Source organism: Canis lupus, chromosome 8 (assembly GCF_011100685.1).
Source record: "Canis lupus familiaris isolate Mischka breed German Shepherd chromosome 8, alternate assembly UU_Cfam_GSD_1.0, whole genome shotgun sequence".
Classification (NCBI taxonomy): domain Eukaryota; kingdom Metazoa; phylum Chordata; class Mammalia; order Carnivora; family Canidae; genus Canis; species Canis lupus.
The window spans coordinates 43,781,557-43,795,309 of record NC_049229.1 but is presented as its reverse complement, the minus strand read 5'-3'; the positions used below and the strand labels follow the sequence as shown (position 1 = coordinate 43,795,309).

Sequence of the window (13,753 nt, the reverse complement as noted above, 5' to 3'; positions counted from 1 at the left end):
TAACACAGGGAAAGAGCATGGTAGGGTCACAGGCAGGAAACTTGAACTATCATTTTCAATAGTTCTCAGACTCTGCCCTTGTTTTGACCAGCCTGGAAATGGCCAAGAAGAATAAGATCTAAACTTTCAAAAAAAATCTTTAAAAATCCACCAAACTCCAGGATTCTCTACGAGGCATTTTAAATGTATTGAACATAGATGAGTAGGGAATAAATAGCATACATCCTTCAGATAAACAGACAAAAGCAATTTTATAATCTTTTATTATCAATAACAACAGCTGCTTTAACGTCTTTGTCAGGCAGCTGTTAAAGGGTGGGTGGGAGGACACCCTTAACCCTAACAAGGAAAACTCAAGCCTTTATGTACAAGCAAAATTAGAGCTCTTTTAAATGTCCAAAGCTATTAATTAGTTTAATTGAGGCATTAAACTAATTCTGAATTAACATATTTGAATAACCAAGAACTAAAATGTTCAAATCTTTTCTAGTACAAAAAAATTAAATTTGCTTTAGTTATAAAAGAGCTCTCTCAATATACACAAACTATACACTTCAGACATTCACAAAAATGTGAGCGGAAGGCTTATCAAAAGACATTTAATACAATTAGTTTTCAACAACCCCTTGATGGTCCACATCTACAAAGATATCCAGCCCAACCCAACCCCCCTCCAAACCCCACCCCCCACAGAAAAGCACATACTTACCAGAATTTTTAGCAAGTATGGTTTGGGAATTTGTTTTGTTTTAAAAAAGGCCCCCAGGGCAAGTTATTTACAGTTTAATTGCCACTGTCAACTGATCTGGACCTTGACCGGGATCGGGACCTGGACCTCTGGCGATCCACAGATGCTGGAGACTTAGATCTACTTGAAGAACCACGTTTCTGGCTCTTCTCAGGCACAGGAGACCTACTAACAGAACGGGACTTGCTCCGGCTCCTGCTCCTGCTCCTGGACCGGCTGTAAGACTTGCGACTCCGGGAACGAGATCGGCTACGAGACCTAGAGGAACTCCTGGTCCGGGAACGAGACCTGCTTCGTGACCTACTAGAAAGGAAAACAAAAAACAAAATACAACGTAAGTGGCAGGCCCTACAAACCCACTAACTAAAACTTTGTCTTAAATATGTTAGATACCTGTGCCTTTTGCTGCCCTCGATTAATTTGATTTTTCTCCCATTTATTTCCTTTCCAGAAAGTTTTTCAATAGCATTCTTTAAATCACCATAAGAGGCAAACTCAACCACCCTACAATGAAAAAAAAAAAAAAAAAAAACCAAAAGACACCATTTGTCAAATCATATACATCTGGTAGTCTAGTCTAGTCTCAAACTACACATAGCAATCCAAGTATCTACGTTACCTTTTCTATGTACTTTTTACTATTACTGTATTAAGACTCTTAGATCTTGATAACAGCATAAAGTTTCTTGACCTTCAAACCGCTGACATTTTAAGCTAGATAGTTCTTTGCTGTGGAGGGCTTTTCCTATGCATTGTTGATGTTTATTTAGCAGCATCCCTGGCCTCTAACACACAAGAAGCCAGTAGCACCCTCAACCAGTTACAACTAAAAATGTGGTCCAATGCCTCCTACAGAGCAAATTCATCCTCGACTGAGTACCACTGCACTCTAGCATGTACAAATTCTAAGTTTTCAGAAAACGTCCATAGTAACATTTTCAGCAGGTTTTAAAAGGTTATGGATCTTCAGTACACACTCACCCTTCATTTAATTTAGGTCGATGTGCATCCGCAAAGGTTACTTCCCCAGCTTGTCTCATGAAATCTTTGAGATCCTTAACACAAGACAATTATGTCAAGCAAAGAAAAGGAAACCGGACACACAAACAACCACATTGTATAAAAAACAAGACTACTGGAAGAGAAGATGTTAGATAAAGTACAAACATGGCATTTACCACACTTGTATTCTATCAGAATTCAAAAATTAACTATGCCAGGGCACGAAATAAGCAAAGAGCATATTGCTTTTAAGCAAAATGCCAGAAGAGATTCAGATTTTAACATTAAAAGTAGTATTAGTCTATATTGAGCTCAATACAAAAGAAAAAAACAAAACAAAAAAAAAAAACAAAACAAAAAGAAACAGTACATATTTTAAAAGTAAAGACTAAAGTAGAAATTTTATATTTAAAAAAAACAGAACATTTACAAGACACCAGTTATTTTGTGCCCCATATGTCATTAAAAAAGTTTACTTTACCTTTATTATTATTTCCCTAGGCTAGTCAAGCAGCAAACCATTAATCGGTCGGAGAAACCTTCATGACATATGCCCGACTGGCTCTTCGCCACCCACTTGAAGGACACTACCCAATCGATGGAAGCCTTTAATCGCACAGCCCTCCCTATTAGCAGACTACTGGCGGATGCAGACATGTTCTACTCTTGTGCAGTTACCAAGGACCACTTTACTGCGATCAGGATTCCAACGACCACCTAATTTCGTATCTTTCAACTCTTTTCGACCAGGACCTCTTATTCGGAAGCGTTACAGGAAGACAGCTCTCAACTTAGGGATCAGATCACGTTATCAACGCTCTGGGATCGCTGCAACCTGGCACTTCAAGTAAGTGCACCGATTACGTCTAGACCGGCAAACACAGATCTAGAGGTGGCCAATTGATCACTGTAGGAGCTGACTGGCAAAGTCAACCAGGCCCAACCAAGAGTGACCAAGACAACGATTAGGATAACCCACAGGCACTCCTCGTCATAAGGCCAACGACACAGATAGGCTGGCAAATAAAGGGTTTAATATTTGGTTAAAATTGATTTTAAAAAACAAGAAAAAATATCCTCAAAACATTAAACATTTGATCACTAATATTAAAACTTGAAAATATCCCCCAATTACATTTAACTAAAAATTTAAAATTACAATTAAATCCATTAATTTAATTAAATATAAAATTACTTTTAATAAAACATAATAAAACATTAACTACCCATTAATTTTTAAAAAGCCACATTAAAATAGCTCAAAACTGTGTTTCAACAAACCTGCCAGCTGACTCTTGAAGATAAATTCTCAACTATAAGCCGATTTTCTGTTCTTACAGGTGGAGCATTTCTGAGGAAGAAAATGAGTACTCACAATGGAAGAAATGCAGCAGTATGTACCTACTGTGTTCGACTGTGGGCAAGTTCAAGCAATCAGAAAGAACAAGTCATTCGAATGACTTCCATCAAGCTTCTGAATTACTTATACAACTTACTACACACGTTAATCAGGAACAGTGGACCAACATAAGAATAATAGAAATGATTACACGGTAAGTTTCAGAGTCACCTATTTATTGCTAATGGTTCTTAAGCATTAAAAACTCCTCCTGCAGTAATGATTGTTCAAAGCAACCATACACCATCCATCACATACCGTCTATCATTTCGAGGTCTGCGACTACTAAAACGGTCAGAATAGCGTCCTCTACCTCGTCCACCTCGAGACCGAGCCCTAGCATGTTCAATAGTAACCCTACAGGGAGGGGGGGGGAAAAAAAAAAAGCTTTATTATCCACCCAGTCCACGTGAGATCTACTTTGAAATAACCTAGCTGACATAGTCTATCTTACAGTCCTAAATAGTTACACAAAACTAACTTTCTCACCTTTCACTGCAGAGTTCTTTTCCATCAAGTTCATATACAGCATCATCCGCATCCCTGGGATCCTCAAATTCCTAATACGTAAACATGAAAAAACAGTGCTTAACGTGGCTCTAAAGCGTGTTCTACAACATACTAAAAATCACTAAAAGCGTGTGGCAGGATTGAGTATCTTAAGAACAGTGCCACGTACACAAGTTGAACTGAGAAGTGATCAGGAGTGGTTTCCCTCCAACAGCGAGGTTCTTTTATCCCTTAAAAATACTCTACCTGAACTTCAGTGGAAATCAAGACACTACTTATCAAGATCTTTACCGACTTAACAGTAGTTCTAAACCACCAACGGTCAATACTTACCACAAACCCAAAGCCTCTTTTCAGATCAATATCTCTTATTCGTCCATACCCCTTGAAGAATCTTTCCACGTCTTTCTCCCTGGCCGCTGGATTTAGCCTCCCGATGAATACTCGACAGCCGCTCATGGTGTCCGGCTATTATTTTCTGTTACAAAATAATTCAATCGAGACAATACCAGTGAATGTCGAAAGAATGCCTGGTCAAGGGGTCAAAAACATAAACGGCATAAAATAAAATGTTTACCCGGTGATGTTATAAACAAGATTGCCAAGAGTGCCTCTTATTAGGCCAGGTCCCTTGCAGACAAAATTAAAACTCGGCTCCCAACACGATCCTTCCCTGGGCCCAGACCGCAGCAACCGCAACGCCCACTGCCGCCTCTGGAACTGCGCAGCCGCACTCTCTCCCCGGCTCTTCTGGCCCCCTCCCATCTGCCGCAGTTAGGAAAGGCCGAGAAGTGCGGGCGGAGCCGACCCCGCCCTTCGCAAGGCCAGCCCAATGGCGACTGGCCGCGCGCGCGTCGCCGCCTCCCAGGAACGTCACAGCGGGTGGAAGCCGGAATCTCGCGACGCCACCGCCGCGCCTGCGCAGACGGCGGCGGGCGGACGCTGGCAGCCACAAAATGGCGGCGGCGGAGCCAGCGGTGGGGACAGCCGCGCGTGCCAAACGCCCTTCTCCCTTCTCCCTCCCCCCTCCCCGGACTCCACAGTTCCGGAGTCATGTGCCCGCCCGCAGAAGGCCCTGACCGCACCCCGAGCAAAGGTCTCGGCCCGATACTCGGGGGGGTTCGGGTAGTGAAGAGGTAAGGAGACGGGGAGGGGCACACTACCCCTGTGTAGCAACCACCAGAACCAGGACCGCCCTTCCACCTTCGGTTCCCCCTCAAACGACACCCAAAGGGAGACGTGCCCCAGCGCCCACCTCGAATAAACTGCGCTCATTGGACGCCGTCCTCCGCAAAGAGAGCAGCCCTGGCCACTCGCGATCTGAGCGGCCATGAAGAAGCCTCGATCCGAGAAGCCTTTCCCTCAAAGTGAGCCACTCACCTACCGGACAGGATCTTTGGCAGCTGAGACCAGAGAGGTCCGTAGTCTGCGACGGAGCTGTCTGCCTCCCCGCAGACCCGGACTAAAATCGTCTACGCCTCTCCACAACTGACGCACTTAGCTGCTCCTGCCTTCCACAAAATGGAGGGCGCGCCCCTGCGTCACTTCCGGGACCGCCCCTGGGCCCTCCCCGTAGGACCCGGGGAGGGAAATTTCCGCGGGGCCGGAAGTTTACGCGGGGCCGGGGCTCCTTCACGGGGACCGCCGCGGCGACCTGCACCCGCGAGGGGCGGGGCCGAGGGGCGGGGATTGGCGTCTGGTGCGGCCGTCAGGTGCCCGGCGCTGGAAGGGCCGAGGTTGGTGTTTGCTGCAAGTAGGCCGCCAAGTGCTGTTCGTCACTGATAACGCTAGAGCAGATGACACTCCTTTTTTTTAGCTGAATATTTTTTTGAGACACCCCGAAGAGTAGTACTGGGTGAAGGAAGCTCGGGCTTTGCAAAAATGCTTGGCCCTCTCTGACCCCTTGCTTCTTGCGGTCGTGCCACGGCCCTGTGCTTTATACTAAGAAGACTGAAGAACTGCAGTATTTTTTTAAAATGGAAGGTTCCTGCTTAGATAATAAATAAATACATAAATAAATAATTCTTGCATGATGAAATGCTTGAAATTGGGACTGCAGCTAGCAGGCCATCTGGAATTGAAGCCAGAATGCAGATTTCTGTCCTGGAGCTGAGCTGGTTGCAAGAGGTTTCAAACTACTTTAAAAGTCCGGGTGGTGTTTGGTTAACCCTCCCCGGTCACGGTTCTGTACTGTAACGCATAAAAGTATACCATTCCTCAGCGACAAAAAGACCGTGTTTTCAAAATGAGGGTGAAACAGCCTTCCGCATCCTTGACGCCGCATTTCCTAGCAAGGTAGCAATTCAGGCGTAAAGAATGATTGTGAAAAGCTTCCTTTTCTTGAATGCTCTTAGGAGGACTCCAAGGCACCCCATTTTTCAGAGGTACCTATAGCGTCTAGGGTTGCTGCTTGCAACTAAAATTACACAGAGATAAAGTAGTTCAAGAAGCAGCAGTGCTACTGACCCTTACTCTGACCTCCCAGCCCTTAGAAATTCTAGGTTAGAATTTGGATAGTTTGTATGGAATGAGCTTGTCCATTTATACATTTTTTAAAAAAAGATTTTATTTATTTGGGAGAGCGCACAAGGGAGGACAGGCTGAAGGAAAGGTAGAAGCAGATCCCCCACTGAGCAGGGAGCTTGGGCTGGATCTCAGGATCATGAACTGAGCCACCCAGGTGCCCCTACACATTTGTTTATTTTAGGTGGAGCCACAGTAGGTACAGCAAAATTGTGAATTTAGTCATCTATGGTGTGGGGAATGAAGGATGCATTAAAAAATATATATATATGAGGGGTACCTGGGTGGTTCAGTTGCTTAAACATCTGTCTTCGGCTCTGGTTGTGATTCCAAGGTCCTGGGATTGGCCTGCATGGTTGGGCTCCCTGCTCAACCTGCTTTTCCCTCTCCCTCTGCATCTCTCTGCTGCTCTTGCTCTCTCTCTTTCTCTCTCTGTCCCTCAAACAAATAAAATTTTAAAAAGAAAACATGAGTTTGTTAAAAGAAAACACCTTTGCCCACTAGCTTAATAAACACTGGCATCTCATAATGTACAAATTGTCCCAAACCAGTACTTGTTTAGTTTCATTTGTTTCCTTTCTGCATAATTTTAGAAATTGGTCTTCCAATTATTTTCTACATTTTCTGTTGTCTATGATAGAAGCAACCACATGTGATTTCACTCACTAAATGGTATTTTTGCTGCAATAACAGGAAGTAATCTAAAGAAGGTTTTCTAGGAGTGAAAGACAAGACTAATGGTGCTGTATGTCATGAAAAAAAGTTGCTGTCTTCAGCCCACAGCATTTTGATATTCTCCTGGATAATTTTTTTATGAAGCCTATTAATCTTACAAGTTATTCACCAGCAAAATGAATTTATTCATGAATAGTAGAGATTTGTAATTCAAGACTTATAAGCTGCAGAAAAACCATTAGGCAAGTCCAACAAAGGAGAGGAACAACATGTTATGGAGAAGGAGGAAGTTGGGAAGGATTATTTTTAAGGGAAGTCCAAAGTTCATTGGAGAAAAGCATGGTTTCTCATTGGTTGAGTACAGGGGTAGTCATTTTTCTTTCTTTAAAGATGTATTTATTTTAGAGAAAGAGAATGTGTCCAAGGGGGAAGAGACAGAGATAGTGGGGGAGAATCTCAAGCAGACTCCTTGCTGAGCCCATCAGAGGGCTCAGTCTCACAACCCACGAGATCTTGACTTGCTCCGAAACCAAGGGTTAGACACTTAACTGACCGAGCCACCTGAGCACCACAGGGCTAGTCATTTTCTCATAGAAAGCAGTGTATACCTTTTCTGTGTTAGGGGCTGTGATGATTCTTTCTTCTTGAGGTTTCTTCTATAGGGGTCTGTTAACTGACACTTTTTCCTGTAATTGCAGATGAATGGTTTGGCTCCCACTACTAGCCTCCAGACTCTAGTAAGGTTTCCCTTCATTAGTTTTCAAAAGGCCTTTCTCTTATTTGTTACTGTTAAAAAGCTTTGATTTCCACAAAGCTAATTTTTCAATAGTAGTGCCTAATGATTTAATCTTCTGTTTTTTAAGTGACTTTTTGCAACATTTTTTCTATGACACCTGCTTAAGAACTCTTCCTACCAGCTTGTTTCTTACCAATTTTTAACACAATCATATAAACACAGTCATCTTCCATCAGTGTAATTACTCTCCTTCCTGTGTGATTCTGTAATATTCTGCATATGCCCCTACAATTCCTGCATAAGGGTATGTGTTATTTATGGTTTTGTTTTCCAGAAATGTCTAGCACAGAGAAGGTTCAATATCTGTAGACCTAGATTCACATTAGCATCGTCTTTTTTCAGGTCATCCTGCTCCTATATTAATGTTTCAACAAAATGGCATGGTATCTTTTTCCTAAGACATCCACATGAGTAGCAAATCTTAGGAAAGGAAAAAAAAAAGATGCAGAGAAATCACAGATTACAATAAACACAATAAAATAAAAATTAACATAGTTTGTTGGCCATCTCTGTTGAGGTCTTTCAGCATAACGTGGGATGTTTCATTCATCACATTCTTGATTTCATCTGATTTAGGGATCAGCAAATCATGGCCTGTGGGCCTAATCCAGCCTGCCACTTTTTTTTTGCACGGCCTGAGGATGGTTTTACATTTTTGATGGTTGAGGTTGGGGAAAGGTGATCAAAAGAAGACGTTGTGACACATGAAAATCAGATGAAATTCCAAGGTCAGTATCCATCATTGAAGTGTTTTTAGAGCACAGCCACTCCTGTTCATTTACTTCAGGTCTATATCCATTGTCCTGCCACAAAAGCAGGACTGGATAGTTGTGATAGAGACCATATGGACCACAATACCTAAAATATTTACTGACTCTTTATAGAAAACATTTGCCAACCCCTGAGCTGATTCCTAAACTTTAAACTTTGTGAATGTTCCACCCAACTCCCTGTGTCAGATAATAAAACTGAAAACAAGGACAGAGGATTCTATATTTTTAAATAGAGCTCATTGTTTCCTACTTATAAAAATATATATGCTCATTATCAGAAAAATATATGACAGGGAACATAATTGAAAGAAGAGGAGAACACTCGTGATCCCATCTCACCAAATGAACCTTGGATTTTGGTTCACTGTATTTCCTTCTTGTGTTTTCTTTCCCAGGTGTTTAATACATGTTTTTTTTTTCCAGTTCAAAAATAATAAATCATCATTCTCAAAAAACATAGATGTTCTTAAAAAGATGTTAAAAGGCAATCTTTTTTTTTTTTTTTTTTGAAGGTTATCCTTATTCCCAACTCTGAAGGATACCTATTTGGCTTCTTAAATAATTTCTCTGTAGTTATTGCATCTAAAAGCACAATTGCATCTCCAAAATATGAATCATCCTCATATATAGAATTTGGCACATGAGGGTTTTTTATTCATAAAACATTATCATGGGCATTTTCCATGTTTCCTTAACATATTTATGATCAAAAGTTTATATTCAAATATGTGTCATATGACCAGGGAAAACACCCCAATCAGTAACTTTGTTTTTCTGAAAATGTCTTAAATAACACCAGATGCTTAAAAATTCCTATACAAAACTTCCAACACAAAGAAAAAGTGCTGCTTCCTCGCTTCTAGCTATTAATTCTAAAATTTTTTGAAAGGATATCTTTATTTATTTGAGAGAGAGAGAGTGAGCACAAATAGGGGGAGGTGCGGAAGGAGAAGCAGGCTCCCCACTGAGCAGGGTGCCCTGATGCTAGATCCCAGGACTCTGGGATCATGACCTGAATCTAAAGCAGAAGCCCAACCAATTAAGCAACCCAGCTGCCCTGGAAACGGTATCCTTAATCTCTCTTGGAAATATATGGTTTTTTAAAATGTTCCATTTTCTATCAATTCATCCCTATAGACCTACCTGACTTCTTTGTATTGCTACATCATAATTTTTTATCATTGTTTAACTTAAATTTATTTTAAATTAATGCATAATAATTAAAAGACCTGTGAATTTTAGAGCCCAGACTAGTGTTTCTCAACACCAGGTGCACACTAAAATCATCTGGGAAGTGTTTATAATGTTCTGCTGCCTGGGTCCCTATTAGCAGAAATTCTGATTTAATTGTCTGGGCCAGAACCCTAGTTTGTTAGTAAGGGCTGCAGGTTGTTTTAATATTCAACCAGGAGTCTGAGAGGAATGCTGACATCAGTCTAGGAACTCACCTTTTTGTTCTCCATAAAATCCAATATCATCTAGCTCCATCTTCCCTCTTCCGAATACCCAAATGTCACTCAGGGTATAGCTGGAGCCCTGATGGGGACAGTGACAGGGAAGCAGATTTGGGACACAAACTATCATAATATCAAGATAAATTTAAATGCAAAACACCTAAGCATATCTCCCTTACCATACTTCTTAATATTGACAGCTCCTGTTTCCTGAGCACACTATTGTGTGCCAGGCATTGTGCTAAAGACTCTGAGCACATCAACTCAATCTATTGTCACACAACCCTTCTATGGAGGTGTATAATATTTTTTAAATGAAGAAATGGAGGCTTCCAGAATCTAACCATCTATTCTGCCCAGAACATCCCACTTTTTGACATTCCTGCCAAGGCCCTTTTCACAAAAGCTGCAGCATGACCTTCATGTGGTGCCTTTCTGTGCATTAAGGTGGTCCCAGGAATTTCAGAAATGGGAAGCACTTCTACTGACTTTATAGAGTTCCAACCACCAAAGTTTGAAAAGGTTGGAGTGAGGTAGAAATTGGAATAGGCAGAGCTTCTCTGCACAGGGATTGAACTGAAGGAGAAATAGGGCCATATCTTCAGAAAGAAAGGGAAGAGAAGGTTAAGAGCATAAGAGCTCTTGAGCATACTTTCTTAGGGATACAAAGTAATTCCCACTAACTCAGAATTTGTTGAATTGTTGACAAAACTTAGAAATGCTTTTTTTTTTTTTAAGAGTTTATTTATTCATGAGAGACACAGAGAGAGGCAGAAACTTAGGCAGAAAGAGAAGCAGGCTCCCTATGGGGAGCCCAATGTGGGACTCGATCCCAGGACAAAGGCAGCCAAAGGCAGACACTCAAACGCTGAGCCACCCAGCTGCCCCAAAACTTAGAAATTCTTCATATGTCCGCAGCATAGTACTTATTGATGCCAGTTGTGCTATGAATTAACACCCAGTTTAAATTCTAGCTCTGTCCCACTTTTACCATTGCATGCAATTATCTTCTAACTCAATGATTCTTTTTTTAAAAAAAGATTTTATTCATTTATTTGGGGGAGAGAGAGAAATAGTAAGAAGGAGACCATGAGAGGCTTGGGAGAAGCAGACTCTGCTGAGCAGGGAGCCCAATGCAGGACTCGACCCCAGGCCCCCAGGACCATGACCTGAACTGAAAGCAGACACTTAACTGACTGAGACACCCAGGTGCCCCTAATTCAATGGTTCTTTTTTTTTTTTTTTAAGATTTTATTTATTTATTTATGAGAGACACAGAGAGAGGCAGAGATATAGGCAGAGGGAGAAGTAGGCTCCCTGCGGGGAACCCAATGTGAGACTGGATCCCAGTACCCCGGGATCATGAACTGAGCCAAAGGCAGACACTCAACCACTAAGCCACCCAGGTGTCCCTCAATGGTTCTTTAAAAAGAATCATTTGGGCACTTTTCCAGAAGCATATCCCTAGTGTCATTTTCCCAGAGAAAATCCTGATTGGGGAATCTGATGCTCAGGAATCTGAATATCTAACTGGCACCCTCATCAGGTGGTTCTGAGCTACAGTTTGCACTCCCTAATCAGACCTGTATTGTGGGTTAGCTGCTCCCTTTCTCATGATCTCAACAGCCATTCCATGCCCTCTCCTCTCTTCTTAAGCAGCCACATCTCCTTCATTGTTAGCAGGTGTATTAGTTATCTATCATTGTAACAAAGTGCCCCAAAAGTTAACAACTTGAAACAACAGCATTTATTATCTCATAGTTTCTGTGATTCGGGAATTCAGGAATGTGTTGACTGGGTGGTTCAGCTTCGAGTCTCTCATGAAACTGCCATCGAGCTGTTGGCTGGGGCTGTAGTCTTTTCTGAGCCTCAACTGGAGGAATCTACTTCCAAGTTCACTTCCACAAATCTTGACACAAATCAGGCCCTTGTTGGCTGGAGACTTTGATTCTTCTGCAGGTGGGCCTCTCCATAGGCTGCCTGAGTGTCCTCATGGCATGGCAACTGACTATCCCAAGACAGAGTGATCTGAAAGACCTGAGAGTTTCCCAAGAGGAAGCTACGGTCTTTTGATAACCTAATCTTGGAAATGACATACCATAGTGTATCAGTTTGCTAGGGTAGCATCACAAAATACCGAAACTGGATGAGTTACAACAACAGAAATGTATTGTGTCACAGTTCTGGAGGCCAGAAGTCCCAAATCAAGGTGTCAGCAAGGCCATGCTTCCTCTAACAGCTCTAGGGGAGGATCCCTTCTCACCTCTTCCTTGTGTCTGGTGTTTGCCAGCCATCCTTGGTGTTCTTGGCCTGCAAGTGCACCACTCCAGCCACATGACCATTTCCTCCTGTGTGTCTTCATCATTGTCTCTCTGTGTATGTTTGTCTTCGTTTAAATTTGGGTCCAAATTTCCCCTTTTGATAAGGACATCGATTGTATTGGATTACAACCTGCCCTAATGACCTCATTTTAACTTAATTATGTCTATAAAGACCCTATTTCCAACTAAGGTTACAATCCTGAGGCCCTGGGGTTGGAACCTCAACACACTCCCTTTCTGCAGGAGACACAATTCAACCCATAAAGAAACACATAGCTCTAGCCATATGCAGTTGGTCATGGAGCTCAATGCTGGTACAGTGTGGAAAGGATGGGAGGGAGCTGGCCAGGCTGTGAGACCCAGGAGTAGAGGATGACAGGGGTCATTGAAGGCTAACCACCACAATGCTTCCTACGTCACACAGAAAATAGGCATCATCTCCTATTATCTGGGAATAAAGAAAAAAGAATTGAAGTTATCAGGCTGCCATTGCTTCCATCTCTCCCCCTCCATCTTCGAATTACCTATATCTTCACCCATTTTCTCATCATCTGTCCCGGAGAAACAAGGGATTCAATTTCTCTCCAAGCCTTTGGTTCTTTGTGCACCAGATTCCAGAGCTTGCTCCAGCAATTATTTTTCTCTTTCTCTTTTATTCTATCTTAAGTCCCATCCTCTCCACTACCTCTTTGATCCTTAACTGTTAAACCTTCTTTGTTCCCCCCTTTATAACTTTTTAAAAAAGAAATCCTCCTCTTAACCTCTGTCATTTGTCAAGCTGCCAACATATTTTCTAATGTTTTTCCGTCTTTCCTAAGCCAACATATTTCTTAACAGAGCAGGTAGTTTTCACACACCTAAGATGCCACTTTCTCAAGCTCTCTCATTCACCTGCAGCCACTTCCTCCTCCCCTCCCCCACCTCTCTGTTGAAACTGCCCTGCCTGTTCATCATCCACCTGATTGCAAAATCCAGCGGCCTCTAAGCAATTCTTATCCTCCTCATTAAAAGCTGCATTCATCTTTCTTCCCTGTGAGCCAGGCATAGTGCTCAGGGCTCTGGATTTAGTAGGCAGATCAGCCCTCATGCAATTCTCTAAAATCAATTCATAACCTCCTTTATTTTTATTTTTTATGTTTTTAAAGAGTTTACTTATTTATTTAAGAGAGCACAAGAGAGATAGCACAAGGGGGAGGGAGGAGCAGAGGGGGAGGGGCAAGCAGGCTTCCACTGAGCTGAGAGCCTGATGTCCGATTCATCCCAGAATCCTGAGATCATGACCTGAGCTGAAGGCAGATGCTTAACCGACTGAGCCACCTAGGTGCCCCCATACTCTCCTTTAAAAAAAAAAAGGTTGACACCAAAGCTCAAAGTCACACAGCTGAAAGCAGTCGAACCCAGCGTATCTCTTCTACCTCAGTTGTCCCAAAGGATTTTCTTTCCAAAGTTTATCAAAGGGAAATCCAAAACCTTATAGCATTTATTAAATCAGGAGAGAACATTTCATATCACAGATAAGTAACTTTAGCTGCATTTTGGTCTCTGTGCTAGA

The 13,753-nt window shown here is 42.2% G+C and overlaps 1 protein-coding gene across 5 annotated transcripts; it reads right to left on the bottom strand.

The window, feature by feature from the left end:
* Positions 1–245: 245 nt before the first annotated feature.
* SRSF5 (serine and arginine rich splicing factor 5) lies at positions 246–5,202 on the bottom strand. Of its 5 annotated transcripts, XM_038545076.1 has the most exons (9): positions 5,040–5,194; positions 4,237–4,289; positions 3,993–4,137; positions 3,639–3,709; positions 3,408–3,506; positions 3,032–3,101; positions 1,730–1,803; positions 1,142–1,252; positions 246–1,051 (listed from the first exon to the last, which is right to left on the bottom strand). In XM_038545076.1, exons 3-9 carry the CDS (start codon positions 4,116–4,118, stop codon positions 784–786), a joined length of 819 nt encoding a protein of 272 aa, XP_038401004.1. In that variant the 5' UTR covers positions 4,119–4,137; positions 4,237–4,289; positions 5,040–5,194; the 3' UTR covers positions 246–783. The 5 variants fall into 5 exon arrangements, with proteins under 5 accessions (XP_038401004.1, XP_038401003.1, XP_038401001.1 ...); XM_038545075.1 differs by lacking the exon at positions 4,237–4,289 and having other exon boundaries at positions 5,044–5,202; XM_038545073.1 differs by lacking the exon at positions 4,237–4,289 and having other exon boundaries at positions 5,040–5,198.
* Between the last annotated feature and the right edge of the window lie 8,551 nt (positions 5,203–13,753).